Here is an 18,548-nt window from a genome sequence, read left to right as displayed (position 1 = left end):
TGTGGTGGTGTAGGAGCATTTCTGCTTCTGTCTGTTTCACAGCCTGTCTCGTGTTCACGACGCTGTCGTTTCCTCTCACGATCTTTTCTCAACCTTTCTCCAATCTCGCAGGTTGCTTTGTGGCAATCCAAAGAGTAAGGCAATATACACGGAGCAATGGTTATAAAAGGGGGACACATAGGTATCCAGACTCTTTAAAGCATAAATAGGGATCACTTCACTGACATGTGAGCAAGCCACGGTACAACTGTGAGACGCACAGCACTCGCTGGCTACAACGTAACAATAATAATTTCCGGAACGTGCTGTTATGTTGTCATTCATTTTACCCACTGTCTTTCTTTCATTCATATGTTATGTAGGCACGTACCTTTTATCTTCGCCAATCTCTTTTTCTAACCAGGCCTCAGGAGCTAACCAGCGTAATACTGTCCACCACCCCTTTCGTTATTCTGGCACATTGTTGACATCCGTGAGTAGCAACAACGTACTAAACTGGAAGGTGGTCTATGCATGCGTGGAATTCGCGGCCAAACAAAGATCAAGATCTAAATGAAGATCTCTTTAGTTAATTTAAAGCACAACAACTTGTTTAGTCTGAATGTCTGTGCTTTGAGGTGTGACTGGCGTACTACAGTCTTCAGTAGTATAAGCCTGGAGGAGATTCTTAATGCAATGCCTATGTTTTAGCTGTCTCTCTACTGCCATCTAGTGCTTCTTCTTCTAATTCATTCATGGACAAACAAAGATCAAGATCCAAATGAAGATTATATATAGAGATATTAATATAATAATAATTGAATATGCTACTTGCACAAAGTCAAATTTAAAGCTTGACTGAAAAATAAGCTGGAAGATTAATACACTAAAAAAGAGTGCAGTTAATAACAGGAATCCTCCATTATTTGTTATATTGGTTGGAAAACACCCATGAGCTTTAGGGCCACTTAACAAGCATGGTAAGAAAACCCTGGGATATTTGATTATTGGATAAAAGTGTATTATTATACAAGTGGAATTCTATGCTACAGAAGACGTGAAGGAATGGTGACATTTTTTTAAGTAATCACATAGAGGGGTGAAGAACAATGTCATGATATGTCATTATGAAGGCTGTAGAGAAAGAGATCCGCTTTCCAACGTTCCAATGAGATCTCCCTAAAACCAAATTTTAACTGACCTTTTGTTTAACCCTGTTATGCATGCATAGGATTATAACATAAACTTTTTATTTAATTTCCCTTTATCTTTGGTATAGTGTGGCCCACCCCGGTAGCCTTTCAGATTGGATAATGGATAGTTTGTACTGCACACTTGATCTTCACAAAGATGTGAATCAGCTACTTTGGTCCAGGTTTGGAGAGTTGAGTGAATGTGGCCTCCCTTTGAATTCTCAATTTTGCAGAGCAGATTTGTGGCCATGAAGTAAAATGGAGATATTTGACAGCTTTCCTCACTGCTTTTCCGTGTTTGACCTCTGAAAACATGTAGTCAAATGTCTGAAGAGTGCCACTGTGAACTGTTAGGTTTATTCCATACACATTATTTTATTTAAAACGGGTAACTAAGGCCATAAATAAATACAGCTGAAGCCACACAGACCAGCTGTCAGGGAGAATCACTACTGCCACGTAAGCAACCTGACAGGGATATGGCAACAGACAAGTGGAGACAACTCAAGCTGGATATTAGAACAGAGTAGGTGTATCTCGTGGTATGATGGTCAGTTTATGGTCAATAGTTATGGTGTGCTATTTATATTTAAGCTATGCCAGCAAAGATTGTATCCATGTTTGGAAACTGAATGATCTTATTTTGGAAACCTTGAACTGTAAGAAATTATAAAGCCTCTGTAAATTGCCCTGAACATTAGAGCTCACCTATGGATTGATGGCAGACATTGCTCCTGCCCATACCTAAGAAACTGCGCTCTCTCAAAGCAGGCCGGAGCCAAAAGCAGAAACCCCATAGCTGCATGCCTTTGCAAGTAGTTTAGTTTGGTTTGGTTAATGTATTGTATCATTTACTTACAAGCTTTTGATTCTTTCTACATTTTGGTTCTGATTTCATCTCCTGATCCCTATTACAGACCTAATGCAATCTCAAATGCTGTCATTCCTTGGTTCCCTATTATAGTTCATTTTATGTCTAAGAGAGAGACACTGACAGCTGGTAAGTGCAACACACTAAAGACCTTTTTTATTGTCTTCTTCTTTTCTTTTACACTTCTCAGAACAAAGCAATCAAGCTCATCTCACAAAAAAACAGACCTACAGCACATGGCTGCATAATCGAATCCTGTAATTCAATAATAACACAGTGGACATATATAACAGTTCACTCAGCAATTGCAACACTTTCTTCTTTTGATGTTGTTGAACACTAGACAGACATTTGGCCATCTTTGATAGACATCCTGCTATAACAGAATTCTACAGCCCATTTCTTGACTGTGGCATTTGAAGGATACTGGTCTTAGTACAGAATAAATTTCAGAAGGTGTTTTGTTATTGAAGGATATAAATTTAACGATTGTGTGATACTTGAGTCTTGGCACTTATTTGAACTGAAACAAGAAACATATCCAATATGACATATATGGAAGCTTGTAATTCACACATTTTTTTTAAGCAGGTGCTAATCTTTGGCCACTTACAAAATTACAATCACTGAACATCTCTTTCAGGTTCAAAGTTTTTGATCATTCCTTGTGGTCTGAAAAAGGGAAAGACTATTTATAGTCAGCAACAAAACATATTAGACAAATATGTCTATCATTTTGGAAGATTATCACTAGCTCTTATTAACTGGGATTATTGAAGTTCTTATTTTGAAAACATAAATAAATATAATAATTCAGAAGAGGAAAAAACATCACAAATGTGACAGAATACCCTCCACTAACAATGCAAGGTTCTCTAAAAATGACTCATCCATGACTGTTCTTAATGTAATGAAAAAGAAGAGAATCTCATTTAAACTGTATATTAAATAATTTAAAAGGAGCAGGTGTGTGTTGAAATCATTAACTTATTAAGCCTGTAAAAGTTTCAGCAGAACACAATTACAGGGATATTGTATTGTTCAGATGGATATCAGTATCTACTACCACAGCAACCTTCTGTCTGTCTTTCCATGTCACCAGTCAGCTACACTCTTAAAAATAAAGGTGCAGAGGGGTCATTCCGAGTGATGCCATAGGGGAACCAGTTTTGGTTCCCAAAAGACTCAACCACATGAAGGTTCTAGAAAGAACCTTCATTTACGAGGTGTGGCAGAAAAGTAATGAGCCTGGCAACACTGCAAGCGATCTGGCAACGCTGCGCTGTTGTCCTTGATAGAGCACGTGTATCAGTACCCTCCCATAACTCAGTGCGAGTTTCAACTCCTTCCGTTAACTACATGATTTTTGTGACTGCTATTAGCGAAGTTGTGTTTTTGGTTGTGCGTCACGCAAAATCGAACAGCGGAACTTGGAGCAACGTTGTGCCATTAAATTTTGTGTTAAGCTTGGAGAATCGGCAAGTGTGAGTTTGAAAAGTTAAAACAGGTCTATGGGGAACATTCTTTATCCTGAGCTCAAGTTTTTCGCTGGCGCAAATCATTTTTGGAAGGCAGAAAACACGTTGAAGATGAACACCGTTCAGGGAGGCCTTCAACTTCGAAAACCAATGAAAACATCGAACGTGTGAACACTCTTGTGAGATCAGACCGTCGTTTAACATTAAGAATGTTGAGTGAACAATTAAATTTGAACAGATTTACCATTCATCAAATTTTGACTGAACATTTGCACATGCGAAAGGTCTGTGCCAAAATGGTGCCGAAAAACCTCACAATTGAGCAGAAGGACAATCGAAAAAACAAGTGTCTTGATCTTCTTGACAGAATCGCTAATGAGCAAGATTTCTTTAGTCATGTGATCACAGGTGATGAATCATGGATTTTTGAATACGATCCTGAGACCAAGAGGCAAATTTAGGAGTGGCACACTGCAAACTCTCCTCGACCAAAGAAAGCTCGAATGAGCAAATCAAAGATCAAATCAATGCTGATTTGTTTTTTTGACAAAAGGGGAATCGTCCACAAAGAATTTGTTCCTCCAGGACAAACTGTCAACCAAGTTTTTTATAAAGACGTCCTTGAAAGGCTCAGAAAAAGGGTAATTTGCGTGAGACCAGACATTGCGGACAAATGGATACTCCATCATTACAACGCCCCATGTCACACTGCCCTCTCCATAACAGAATTTTTGACCTCAAAAGGCATTCCTGTGGTTCCCCAGCCCTCTTATTCACCTGACCTCAGTCCGTGTGACTTTTTCCTTTTCCTAAACTGAAAAATGTCCTCAAAGGACGTCATTTCGGGACTTTAGAAAAGATCCAAAAGAGTGTAACGGACATGCTGAAGACCATACCGGTTGAAGACTTCCAGCGCTGCTACCAACAGTGGGAACAACGTCTCCATCGGTGTGTAGCTGCCCAAGGGAACTACTTTGAAGGGGATAACATTGATGTTTGAAAAAAATAAAAACTTTGGTAAATAAAAAATCAGTCTCATTACTTTTCTGCAACACCTCGTATTTAGGTCTGTAAAGGGTTCCATGTAGTAAATAATTATGACTAGATGGTAATAGATTTGTGAAATGTTAATCAGCCCTCCTTTTAAAAGGTCTCTTGCTGCATATGTCCAATAACACAGGCCAAGTGCAGGTTTTCATAACCTGTTAGTGTCCTTCTAGTCAGCCTAACAAACATTAAAGATTTAGGGTTTTTTGTAAGTCTTAGGAAGTTTCACAAAACACAAAGAACCAACTTCATATGTGAAGAACCCATGAATGAAATGAAATGGTGCTTAGTCAAGCAAGAGTTCAACGAAGAACCAAACAACCCAGAAACATTATTTTTAAGAATGTACTGTATATCTACCTGATTTTCTATCTCTTTCTATGCTTATGTACCTATTCATTTATCCCATCTTGACACTATAGCATCTTTCTAAACTATTCTCTTTATACACTTTGTTTCTTTGTCTAAAGCACAATCAGGAAGCTAAGGTCCATCAGGTCTTCTGGTTGACCTTAATACTTTGTCAATGTATTAGTAACTAAATTAGTTCCAGCTGCTACTATCAGTATGTGTTAACTGTCTAGAACTACAAATCATGGTCATTTGTTATGTGACTTTACTATTATATAACTTTCTATGCAATATTTATCAAATTGAAAGTCAATTGAGCATATAGAGAATTTTATTTTTTAATATTAACAAAATATCAAGAGATTATTTGGGTTAAGTCAGATGCACCACATAAGGTCCAGAATGGAATCAATTGTAAGGTGTTTTGTGAACCTCACCTTTCTCTGTGCGTGTTTTCTTTTATAGACTAAACTGGATGGATGTCCTACACCCACCACAACATTACTTATTTGGTAACAGAAAATATTACAAATGAACACTGAATGATGGGCCACTCTACATGATGAGGAAAGAACAGCTGGACCTGGGTGCATTGGGAGACAAGACTGTAAAGATAACAAAAGACTCTAGTGTTTTTAATTACTGCTTCTAGACTGATCCATTACTAAAGATGTTGAAGTTTTTACATTGATCCTCTTTAGACACTGTAGCATCTACATCTGGACCAGTTCATGTTTTTCAAAGTTATACAGGCATGAATGTTTTGACTTCTACTGAAATGTACCTATATATTCATTAAAATCAATGTATATCTTTTTCTGATAAGTACCATAAGCTGAAGTTATCCATTGTGTACATTGGCTGCTTAAAAAATGAATTTAGATATTTAGCTAGAATGGTTCACATTAGATTTTTACATGAAGGCAGTTGTGCCCTGGAACAATAGTCTGATTGGAGGTACATTAAATTAATTTATTCCTCAAGTTTAGAAGGAAAATGCTTTGATTTTTAAGGAAATAAGAATTAAATGGGCACAGCTTAGTGTCACAAAGCCTCACAACACCGGTGACATGAGTTCATTGTCTTTGTGGCATTTGCATGTTCCTTCTGCATGGTCTTTCAGTTCTCAACTTTCCTTCAGCATGCTAAAGACAACCAGGTTAGGTTGATTGTGAATCTAAATATGTCACTTGTTAATAAGTGTGAGTGTGGACATAAGTGTGCAATGAAATGGACAGGACTGCTGCTGTGTTTTTGATGGTGCAAAGCTGCAGCTAATTAAAGCAGTTTCAAACAATGGATGGATGAAAGGTAAATTAATTAGAAAATGATATATAATAAATTTGAAAATTGTTTAGCTGTTTCTGTATGTTTGTTTTATGCTTTATGTTTTACCAGCCATTCTACCTGCCAAAGACAAGGAAATAGAATAATTTAAAAATATTTGCTATCTCTTTCCCTATGTGCACTTCCAGCTACTTTCCTCAGTGTTCATATTTGTGTGAACGTTTCTTCACCAGTGCTCTATCTCTCGAGTATGTTCATGTAAAGCCTATGCTTCTCAGACTCTTGTCATTATTTTTGAGGCAACTTTCTCACAAACTGTCTGCTTTTATACTTTCAAGGTCTTTAAAGGTGACTCTCCACATGCCTCCAATGCTGTTTTTCCTCTTTGTGTGTCTCACACTCACACTTTCTCTTTTGTTGCATCAACAAGACCAAACTGACTAATCACACCAAAGCCAAACTAACAAATCAGATTGCTCAGTGAGTGGGATTGGGCATACAGACGTTAGTGTTTTGTTTTTTTTATATATAGCAGGTAGATTACTTTCTTATCTGCAGGTCCTGCTAAACGAACCAAGACTGTAAATCATTGCATTCAAAATCAGGATGCTAAAAATAGGAATATAAGGAAAATATTTTGTATATATTAAGTATATAATTTTTGAATATAGGCATTCAACATGTAAACAAAAATGTTCCTTATAAAACAGCCATTTGTTTATTTATTGGAAGTTGGGGAACGAAAACCTATAGAAGTTGCATCAGGTACAAGGGGTGGGGTTTAGCCTGGATAGGGAATTAGTGCACTGTAGAGAACACTCACACTGAGTCAGTTTAACTCACCAATTCATCTGCTATGCATATCTTTCAAATAAGGGTCACACATTTTAACAAGAAAAGAACATACATATTCCTGTGTGACTGCAATTTAAACTCAGGACTCTAGAACTGTGGAACACTATTTCATCATGACAAAATATAATTGTAATAATTTACTGGAACAAGACCTTTGGTTTGTTATTATTGCATTATGGCTTCTTTTGAAGCAAAGCCGGAGATCAAGAGCAAACAGTAAAAATCTCAATTAGCACAGTATGGTGGTGATTTTTTTTCTGATATTGAACAGATGGGGCATTCAGAAGGAGACATTTGTTGAGAAAATTGTTGGAGACTGTGGGGGTGAGACTGTTAAATGAGAAAACTGATTATTTAGGGGCTATTAATGTTAAAATTATACAAATAGGAATCTAAACAAAGGATTTTCTAACTAGGCAGAATATGTCTTTTTCTAATAATAATCTGGTGATTTTTTAAATATCTTTCAACACTCTTTCAACATCTCTTATGCTTCTAAAAGAGAGGCTGGCTAAAGAAAGGGGATAAACTTGTTACCTCAAGTTTCCTGAGCCTGTAATTTTAATGGTCATTGTTTAATGATTGATAGACAAAACTATAAGAACCAACTGTAAAACTAAGTTTCATTACCCCTGGCTGTTAGATTTGAGTAACACTCACCCCTGTATCTGGATATACTCTCCAGCCCAGTTCAGTGGTTGAATCCGTTGTGTCCAGCAACATTACTACAAAAGAATACAAAATCATAATTACTATAAAATAAATCACATACCTGTCTTAAACAAAAACAGAGAATATCAGAGTTTCTGAAATATTTAATACTCCTTTTTAAGTAGTTTGTTGGTTCCAACAAAATCGTTAAGGCCCACTTCTGCATTAAGATGACCTTAAAATGTTATAGACTAAAGCCAGCCTATTGAAATGGTGGCCCAGGAACCACATGTGGCCCAGCCTGTGCTCCCGCCAGAAACACAAAGAAAAATTGAGAAAAACACATTTTGTGAATCTTCAGAAATTCCTACATAATTCCGTATAGTAGTACAGACCATGAAGGCAACACTCCATATAGCATAGCAACATTCAACCCACAATGCAGCACGTTGCTTTGAGCCTAGAAATGGTGGTAGTAGTCTATGATACTGTGACGACCTGTCAAATAAGACACACGCTTCTCAGGGGGAATCTTCAAAATGCCAACTGGCTTTTTATTTGCCATGCCGCTCTATAAACGGTGTCCTGATCCTGTCACTCAGCTCTCACTAGGGAGGTGCCCTGAGCCCTCACAAAGTGCTTTCCCCCAATTCTCCACCCCCACAGCCTATGCAGTAGCCGGACACGTCACAGTATCAACATAATGTGGGATGTGTAACAAAGCCATGCCTAAGCACACATGTGGTGATTTAAAATGAACCTATGTTCCCTCATTGTTCAGTAAACGTTGCATTCATGTGTGTTAGTTACCGTTATCACTTGTTATATGTTTGTACACTGGTAACTTTGATAGCATTGATAGTTCTTTATTTTGTTAAATGCACTTTATGATGTGAAGGAGTTATATATAAGCAGTGCTGCAACTGTAGAGAAGCTGCCTCACAGTAAAGAAATCATGAGTTCATGTCCCAGGTCTTCTCTGGGTGGAGTGCAAAGTGCTTTGATTTGTGAGAAAAGCGTTATGTAAATAATTATTATTATATGACCAAAATATTTATTTTATCTCAAAAGGGAAAGAAATGTTATTGCTAATACTGTGCACCTTTTTTGATTTTACGTATTTTGAGATGTGTATGGGTCAGATGTTAGCAAAATATTTATTTTATTGCAAAATTTATTTTATTTCAAAAGGGAAACAAATGTTAATGTCAATACTGTACACAATTTTGTTTTTATGCACTTTGAGGTATGCCTAGGTCAGATATAACCAAAATGTTTTGTTTTTTTTATTTCAAAAGTGGAAAAAAGTATTTCTGCTACCTCAGATTCTTTTCAGATATGGTCTTTTTATTGTTTTTTATGTACTTTTTCATGTGCCTGTGATAGATGTGACCAAATGTAAAAGGGAAACTGAATAAATATTACTCGTTGTTCAATTCATTCATTGGTGTTGCTTTAAAATGTGTCTTTATCTGTTGCTTAGCAGCTGCTGAAAATATCTGTCCCAGCTAAATTTCTTGGTTTGAAAGTCTGGCCCAACTGAAATTGTAATTGAATAGCCCTAGACTAAAGTCTCACCTAAAGCAGAATCTAGAGATTTCATAACTAACAACATCTTTACTAATGGTTCAGTGTCTGACTTAAAAGCTAAACTCTAAATCACCAGACAATACTACCTATCCGTCCATTATCTAAATTCACTTTGCTTCATTAAGGGGTTGCAGACAGGTAGAGCCAATTAATGAATATATATGCAAGTGCAAGTAGCATATAACTACTTACTTTATAGTTTTCTGCCATGTACCTGATATTTTTAAATTAAATCTTTCCATCCATCTATTTTTCGAGCCTGCGTTTTTTATTTCTGAGCCTCAAGGAGCTAAAACCAATACTTATAAGACTGTACTCAAAGCAAGGAACCATCCCAGGTGGCGAGAAGAGTCCAACACTGGGTAGACATATTCATGTGGAGATGCACGAGTCATCAGTTAAAATCACCAACTGACATAACATGAATGTTCTTGGAATGAAAGAAGAAATCAAAGCCCTTACAAAAATACTGGAGGAAAGCAAACTGCATTCAAACTGTATATCAGCAAAAACTTGTAAATGTAAACCTGTAACATAAAATGTACATTGTTTTGAGTTACATATAATTAGTCCCCTTCTCACAATTGCTTAAATCATGACCATCTGGTAAAGAAAAGTCATTGCTCATTATGCTAAACAAACCGTACTGTGTTGCCAATGCAAACTGAGCAGTTTGGAATATGACAGCACCAAGAGACGAGGTGTTAATCAAAAATCAAAACAAAGTCACCAACCAGGAATTCTAAATTAACTGTTTCCAAATCCAAAACACTGATGAAATTAAAGTCCAAAAAGTAATTTTTAAATTTCAAGACCAGAAACCCAGTATCGCACAACATTCTTTTGATATCCACAATCACAGATGAAGACAGATATGGGATGTTGGCTTAAAAAGCATTGCACTGGTGATGTCACATGACAAGATTTCAGTGACCACATCATTCAGCAACCAGGAGTTGCATCTTGACAACAGGTGTCTCAAAGTGGTGTTGTGGTAAGCAAAAATACTAAAGTGATAATATAAATAACCCTAGGAACTTGGCAGAAACAAGATGACACCAAATTGTTCCTTGACATTCAACATACAAGTGGCACCATGAGATATGAGTGCCCCAACATACGAGTTTTTTGAGATACGAGCCATCACTAGGTCAATTTTTTGCCTTGAGTTACGAGCCAAAATTCGAAATACGAGCCATCAAAGAGCTTGTGGCCGCACATTCCGAGGCACTGACAACAGAGGAGTTGACGGAACTACAGATGCGGCAACATACGGAGGTTCTGCAGGAGATCGGTATCGCAGAGAAGCCAGAGGCGGAGGAGGTATTCTCTTCAAGTGAGATAAAGGAAGTGTTGGCAATGTGGGAAAAAGTTTCGAACTTTAAAGAAAAGAAACACCCTGAAAAGTTGCAACTGGTCATGCAGTGGTGCTATTGAATTACACTTGCCTAATACTTGACTTTATTGAAAAGAAACACCCTGAAAAAGTTGCAATTGGTCGTGTAGCAAGGTTATTTAATGACACTTGCCTAACACATTTCAGAAACATTCTAAAGGGGAGGACTAAACAAAGCTCCTTGGACTGGTTTCTATTGAAACGCCCTGAGAATGAAAGTGACGAAAGCATGGCAAAATAAAAAAACCTAGTGAAGAAGACAATTAAGCTAAGCAAAAGTGAAGTGAAAGAAAAAAACATTACAATACGCTAATCGGCTCAGCCAACATCTGTTTATTTCTTTAGATTCTCTTTTATGTATTAGGTTTTATTTTGTTTTTCTACAATATTTGTTCATTATAAATACATTTTTCTTATGTTGAAAACATTTAACAAAAAAAATTGGGGTGTTTTTTTGGGTGCTGGCATGAATTAATGTCATTTCAATTAATTTCAATGGGGAAAATTGATTTGAGATACAAGCATTTTTACTTACGAGCTCAGTCATGAAACAAATTAAACTTGTATCTCAAGGTACCACTGTATTCAAATATGCAAAAAGAGATCTCTGAAAATATCTCTCTTTTATAAAAGAAAATCTTGAGACGAGACAAGACTATTGCCAAGAGATTTTTTCAAGTCCTGTCCTCCCCTCAACCATTTATGGTTAATGGCCCACGCCCATGGTCCTCTCACCATTCTCATTCGTGTGAATGCTTTTGTCAGACACAGTTCCAACGCTCTCAGCTCTTATAATATTTTACGTTTTCCTCTCTTTAAGTTCCTAATAAAAGAAGACTTATTATGTCCAAATCTTATTGACGAATTTCATCCCAAAGGGTTATCAACAGAAGAAATGAGTACACAGGCAATCCTAGCACAGAGAAACGATGAAGTCAATCGAATTAATGCGAAAATTGTTGATCGGTTACATGGCAAATTGGTTAAATGCATATCAATAGACTATGCTGAAACAGTTGGTGGTGATGGTGTAGAAGATGAAAACATCAACTTACAATAGCCCATAGAATATCTGCAACCATTAACACTGTCCGGTCTTCCACCGGCCAAATTACTGTTGAAAGAAGGATGTATCGTAATGTTATTGTGTAATTTATGTATGAGTGATGGGCTATGCAATAGGACAAAATTAGTTGTATTCAAAATTGGTCGAACAATTCTGACATGTAAAATTTTAACAGGAGATAAAAAAGGTAATGTAGCACATCTTCCGTAGATAACATTAGACACCAAAGGAGATTTTCATATGTCATTCGTATTAAAATGTTTACAGTTTCCCATTAGAATAGCTTTTGCTATGACAGTTAACAAATCACAGGGACAAACATTCGAAAAAGTTGGTTTATTTATAAGAGAGAAACAAACGATATTCACTCACAAGCAGTTATACGTTGCATTGTCATAATGTAATTCCAAACACAGAATCAAAATTCAATGCAATATTGACAAAAAATTTATTCCAAATATTGTTTTTTTTTTAAGTTTTGCAATAAAAGTGTAAGTTTAAAAAGTATTTGCATCACTCAGAATATGAAACCAATGTAGAAAGCATTTCAAGATGGAAAATCTTTTATCTGTGACACCTCTGCATGAGAACCACCTTTTTCAACCCTCGCAAACATATACAAGTTTTAATAACTGGAAAACATTTGGGATTAAATTAAATTGCTTAGACATCTGTACATAGACAACATCTTTGAATCCTCAACAATTACATTCCAAATTGAACTTTCCAGCAACACATTTCTTTCACTATCTTCAAATTAGAAACTTGTTAGAACCTGTTCAATTTTCCACATCTCGCACCTTCCTCCATGCTGGACTCAGACAGCATTTCTGCAATATATAAAATTATTTTACAGTCTCTCCCTTTCAAAGATCTAAGAGGACAATGGGAAAAAGATCTATCACTCAACATATCAGAAAAGGAGTCGAAGGTAGCAATGCAGAGAATTCACTCGAGCTCCATATGCACAAAGCACACAATTGTTCAACTTCAATTATATATCGAGCACATCTGTCTCGCTTAAAACTGTCCAAAATGTTTCCAGGGCAAGGTCCAACCTGTGAACACTGCAATCAAGTCCCAGCCTCACTGAGTCACATGTTTTGCGCTTGCACCAAATTAACATCATTCTGGACATAATTTTTAAATGCCTTTCAGACGGACTTGGTGTCCCAATACCTCCTAACCCATTAACAGCTCTGTTTGGTGTTCTCCCAGATGGGCTCAAAGTGGAGAAGGACAAACAAACTGTGATTGCCTTCACTACACTATTGGCAGGCAGACTTATTTTGCTAAACTGGAACGATCCTAACTCTCCTTTTTTAAGCCAGTGGGTAACTGATGTTTAATACTATTTGAAATTGGAAAATATTAAATTCTCAGATAGAGGATCTGTGAAGAACTTTTTCAAAACCTGGCAGGATCTAATCAATAATATTTTAGAATAGGCTCTTTAAGTACTGATAAATAAATTCTCTTCCCATTTTCCTTTTTTTTATCCCCCTATTAAACTCATCAATTTATGTATTTTGACCAGCTTTAAGTTGTACTCAGTTGGCCATGCTGTTTTCCTCAGGGTTGGGGGTTGGGTTGATTTTTTTCAATCCTATTTTTTGTACAAATTGATATATCTGTATGGAATGATTACAAAAAATCAATAAAATAAAAAAAAAGTATTTGCATGTTAATTTCAAAGCCAAACAGAATGAAAACATAAAACGCAACGAATACCTCTAACGCAACATGAAACATACATAATTTTTGATTTATTACATTTCACTATTTTTACTATGGTTAATTACTCACTGTAATGTAAAATAGTTAGGCCTATTATGCATATGCAACAATTCCCATCAAAATAACAATCTGTTTAAATTGTACATCCTCTTCCCCATACACGAGCAGCAGAGCCGCAAAGTAGTTAGCATGTAGCTCCCACCCAGGGGTTGGTGAGCGAAGCAAGCAGGGGGAAGAGTCCCCTAATTTATTAAATGCTAAATCAATTTTCAATAACATTGTAATAACATACAAATAGGAATTACAAGTCATATATAAACTTCAGCACATCTCTTAATAATTCAGCTATGTAAAGCTACTTTTCTCCTTACTTATCAGACTAATTTATATAGCTACAAATCAAATCCACCTCATCTTAAAAAATCACTCCAAAATGAGAAGTGAGGGACTGTACACAGCCTTTATATTGGACAGAGTGGTTTCACTTCCTCACTGGGGCACTGAAATTTACTCATGTTTTATCAAGTTGTCTTTGGATTCCAGCTTTTGAACAGTAAGTGTTCTTGTTTTTGATCTCAATGGCTTGTGAACTTTTTCGCTCTAACTTGTTTAATTAGCTTTTAGCTTGCCTAGCTCATTCAAGTGATGTGAGTGGGGAGAAAAATAATGGTGAAAAATATATTTTTTGATAGAATGAACTTGTAGTGTTTTGGTCTACTTGTTACTTCATGGTGGGCTGCAAGAATGACTGAGACTGAGATTGTGAATCACCAACATCTAGTCCTGCTTCAAAGCCCAGCTCTGGTCCAACCAGAAGATTGTTTGAATGTATATTTGGAATGACCGTGAATATACATCAGTGTCAATGTCATAGTCTTGATCATTCTCACAGCATATGATGATAGTGTTAATGTGCCGTGCTTCAGTCAACTTCTGTCAACATGGGTTCCTCTTCAGACTACATGCCCCTCATCACTATTCCAGAGTACTTTTGTGAGAGAATGCAATAGTGTGTTAGATTGATTTCCTCCCCACCATTTGTTTGCTCACATAAAAAAAAACACTTTTTCCCCTCAACTTTTTTGGTCCTCTCATTGAAACATTTATTTTTTTAACCGTCAATTTTTTTCTCACCCATTTCACTTAATGGGCACTATACTTTTCTCTTTGTTTTTGTTAAAAGTGTTTAATTATAAAGGAATTATGTATTTGTCATTTTGGGCCTGTGGATTATAACAGTTCTCCTTTCTGTAAAAAGGAAAAGGTTGGCTTTTTTTGGCTTCAGAGTCTGCTTCTCAAGTTTGGGGGCAGGTTTACTTTGTTTCTAGGCCTTCAATAAGCCTTGAGGCCTAGTTTTGAGCTTTTTATTGAAATCTGAAAGCCTTGAAATTTCATAACAAGTCCTTGAATATAATAGTTGGCATTCTAGTACACCAGAGGGCGCATGGGTGAACCCAATCGAATGACACAATCAGGGTTGGCTTTAGGGTATCAGATTATCCCCCAAATGATCTATGCAAGAGATCCTAACTCTACCAAAGTCTAATTTTATCTTGAGGCCATATCTACTTTTGTTTAATTTGAAATATAATAAATATTCAAGTAAATGTCTTCTCGATACAGATTTAAATAGTCTTAATCTTTAGCGCTGAGTAATCTTGGTGAGGGCAATACCCCTGCTCCCCCACAGAAATGATCTTAACATTAGATGAAATCAAAGCCTACCTTGACCAGTGCTCAGCTACACTAAAAAAACCTTACGGTAAGTGAAGTGTATGCAGCCCACAAAATGAACAGCTTATACTGACATTCTGCATGTGTATTCATGAGACTGCCTTTGGAGTTCTGAGCCACAAACTTGCTCACAGCAGTAAGGCAAACTGTGCAGAAAAAGTACAATCAAATGCATCCATGTACAAAACAGCTTCCTTTTTCTGGCAGGCTAACTCATTCTTCAACAGATAACTCAACTTGGCAGACTAATTCAGGTGTTACAAGTCCTAGGGGAATAAAGAAAGTTAATTCAAAAGACCTTTTCCAGCTCAGCAGTAAACACAACAGATGGAATCTAAGAGGAATCACAATTTACACAGAAACTAAGACGAACTTCTTAGTGGAAGGCTGATGTGTAGCAAACATAACAGAATCAAATATAAGAAAGTGATCAACGCTGAAAATTTCACAGTAAGGTTATACAAAAGTCAATGAGTAGTTACTAATACAATTTGTATGATGGAATGTGTGTCCCTTTCTTGCTTGCAATCTTTTTAATAAAAATTACCCTGTTACAGGCATTTTCAAAGAAAGTCTACTTGAGGTTAAAATGGTCGGGATTTTAAGAAATGTTAACCTCATCTTTAGCAAACTAAACCTTATCATCTCCCAAATAATTAAGGTTTTTTTTAGTGATGTTTTGCTTGTTCTTTCAGACCACCATCTTTTTTTTTTCTTCATTGTGTGGTTCAGGGTATCTGTTTAAAATAGTCTAACTAAGGAGAGGACAAAAAAACAGGTGGCTGTCAGTGACATCATTAGATTGGGGCTTCTGGGACATTAGACCCTGACCTTTTACAAGCCCATCCCCCCCAAACTTGTTCAATGAACATAGCCTACTAGCCCCTTATCTTTGAAGGCTCACACCCTCTTCATCTCATTCTGTGCTCTGATATGTATGAATGAGGGTGTGAAAACGCCACTGGGAACAACCCCAGCACAACTTTTCAATTTGCAATCTCCCCCCATATACTGTATGTTGGACTAACGATTATCAGAGAAAAGGCTAAGCCCCTATTAAGTGCTAAAGCTAGTGATGCCTCTGGTGGCTGCTGGGATATGGAAGACACCGCATGGAATTTTGATTTGGCTCCACTCTGTGTAGTGAGACATGGCAAAAGTTGGATGAGGCCCAGTCAATCCCTTTGATTTTTCTTCAGTAAATCATCTAACACTCAACTAAAAAGAAGCAAAATGCTCCTGGGCAAGATTATTACTAGAAACAACAGAAAATAATGTAAGTAAAATTTTAAAAATGAGCACACATTACTGGGATCCTGACATGGCCACTCAGCGCTTTACTTTGACCTTCATCAACCCTGTTCTCCAATTCCTGTTAAAAAATTACCACCTCAGCCAGTCATGAACCATTGTGAGCAGCAGGTAGAAAACTCTGTGCAACTAATATGAATGCTCAATGAAAACGTTACATTCACACAATCGAAAGGTTTGCCAGCCAAACAATTATCGTTACCTTCCTTGTACCCTGTGCTGCTGAGACTGGCATTGGGATCCGGAAACCTTTATCTGGATTAAACAATTTTGATGTGATGTTATATTATGAGGCATTTTACTGCATTTGCACTACCATACAATTATTTATATAGGTATTCCTTTGGAAAAAACAAAGGAACATCAATCGCCCTAACAAAGAGATGCTTTTCAACAGCAAAACTCCAGGTTGGTTTAGATTATTAATTTGTTTCTACATTTCACAAGAGAAGATTATCTGCAATGGACTGTTACCCTGTCCAGTTGTTGTTCCTGTCTTGCAGCCAATGTTTGCTGGAATAGGCTCTAGCTGCCCCACAACCAAGCCCTGGATGTGCAGGTTAGGAAAATGGATGGATAGACATATTTAGCTTTAAATTAGGAGAAAAAACTTGGGGAAAGAAATATAGACTCCATTAGAGTAGTGTTTTAAAGGAAAGAGAAAGCACCACACCCGTTTTTACATAGGTCAAAACAGAAGTTGGATATTTATCGAATTAGTCATTTTCTGTTTGTCTTTTTTTCAGTACTGAATCATTTTGTAAAGATATGAAAATACATGACTAACCTTTCTTTTTAAGTGCCATAAAAGATTTATTCATCCATTCATTATTTTCCAATCCTGCTAATCCTTACTGACTCACTGCGTAATGTTTAGTCAAAATGAAGAGATACAAAAGCTTCTCAGTCAAGCAGTTATTATTTCATATGGCACCTTTCATTGTGAGCGTTAACATATTATGATATAATACTTAATAATTTAATTTTTAATGCCCAACAAAACAATTCAGCACATGTTAATGACACCCAACAGATGTAGAAATTATTATTAAAAAAGTGTGCTCCAGATGCATATGGGTTTATGCACAACCACAGGCTACTAAGTCTAAGTTCAGACTGCAGCTAAAGGTGAGTCAATTATGTTATTTGGCTCATATCTGATTGCTTTGCTAGACTATTCAAATTAATCTTACAAGTGATCAAAATCTAATAGGGGTGTCTGGTTGTCTATTGTGACTTTCCCTTGCATGTGCTAAATTAATTCAAACAAATTCACAAGGATGGTGCAGTGGTAGCGCTGCTGCCTCGCATTTAGGAGACCCGGGTTCGCTTCCTGGGTCCTCCCTGCGCAGAGTTTGCATGTTCTCCCTGTGTCTGTGTGGGTTTCCTCCCACAGTCCAAAGACATGCAGGTTAGGTGGATTGGCGATTCTAAGTTGTCCTTAGTGTGTGCTGTGGGTGTGTATGTGCGGTGGGTTGGCGCCCTGCCTGGGATTGGTTCCTTCCTTGCACCCTGTGTTGGCTGAGATTGGCTCCAGCAGACAACAGTGACCCTGTGTTCGGATTCAGCGGGTTGGGAAATGGATGGATTGATGGATTGAAATTCACAAGGAAGATGAAACTTAAGAGCCCACCATAAACACTAACAAAATGCTAGCTGCTGCATAATTACATGCTTAGTTTGTTGTAGAACATTCCTAAATTTGCTTTTGATAGCATGGAAAAGAAATAGAATTAAAAAAATCATAGCTGTTGCTTTGGGTGCAACTAATACTTTTGTAGGCATTTGTAGAAACCAGCACACATAAGAGAGGATCAAGGACTGGTAGCAATGATGGGGTTTTGATGCAAAACACTGGTTTGACAATTTTAGAATGTTGAAAGAGACTTTGATTACATGTGTCAACATCTATCCTCAAGCTTTTCTCAGAAAAATACTCGGATGCACTCTTTCTATTCAAAAAGAAAACCATAGCAATTGGACTGCATTATGAGCTCAGTGT

At 36.9% G+C, this 18,548-nt stretch overlaps 1 protein-coding gene across 1 annotated transcript in view; it reads right to left on the bottom strand.

The window, feature by feature from the left end:
• Nucleotides 1–18,548, bottom strand: part of ephb6 (eph receptor B6) — a 149,869-nt gene that overhangs the window by 73,698 nt on the left and 57,623 nt on the right. The window contains exon 2 of the mRNA XM_039763745.1: nt 7,722–7,786. Coding sequence (XP_039619679.1) covers nt 7,722–7,786 — 65 coding nt within the window. The remainder of the gene's footprint in view (nt 1–7,721; nt 7,787–18,548) is intronic.

The sequence above is a fragment of the Polypterus senegalus genome, chromosome 9 (genome assembly GCF_016835505.1).
Source record: "Polypterus senegalus isolate Bchr_013 chromosome 9, ASM1683550v1, whole genome shotgun sequence".
Lineage (NCBI taxonomy): Eukaryota > Metazoa > Chordata > Cladistia > Polypteriformes > Polypteridae > Polypterus > Polypterus senegalus.
This window is presented reverse-complemented; position numbering and strand designations above follow the sequence as displayed.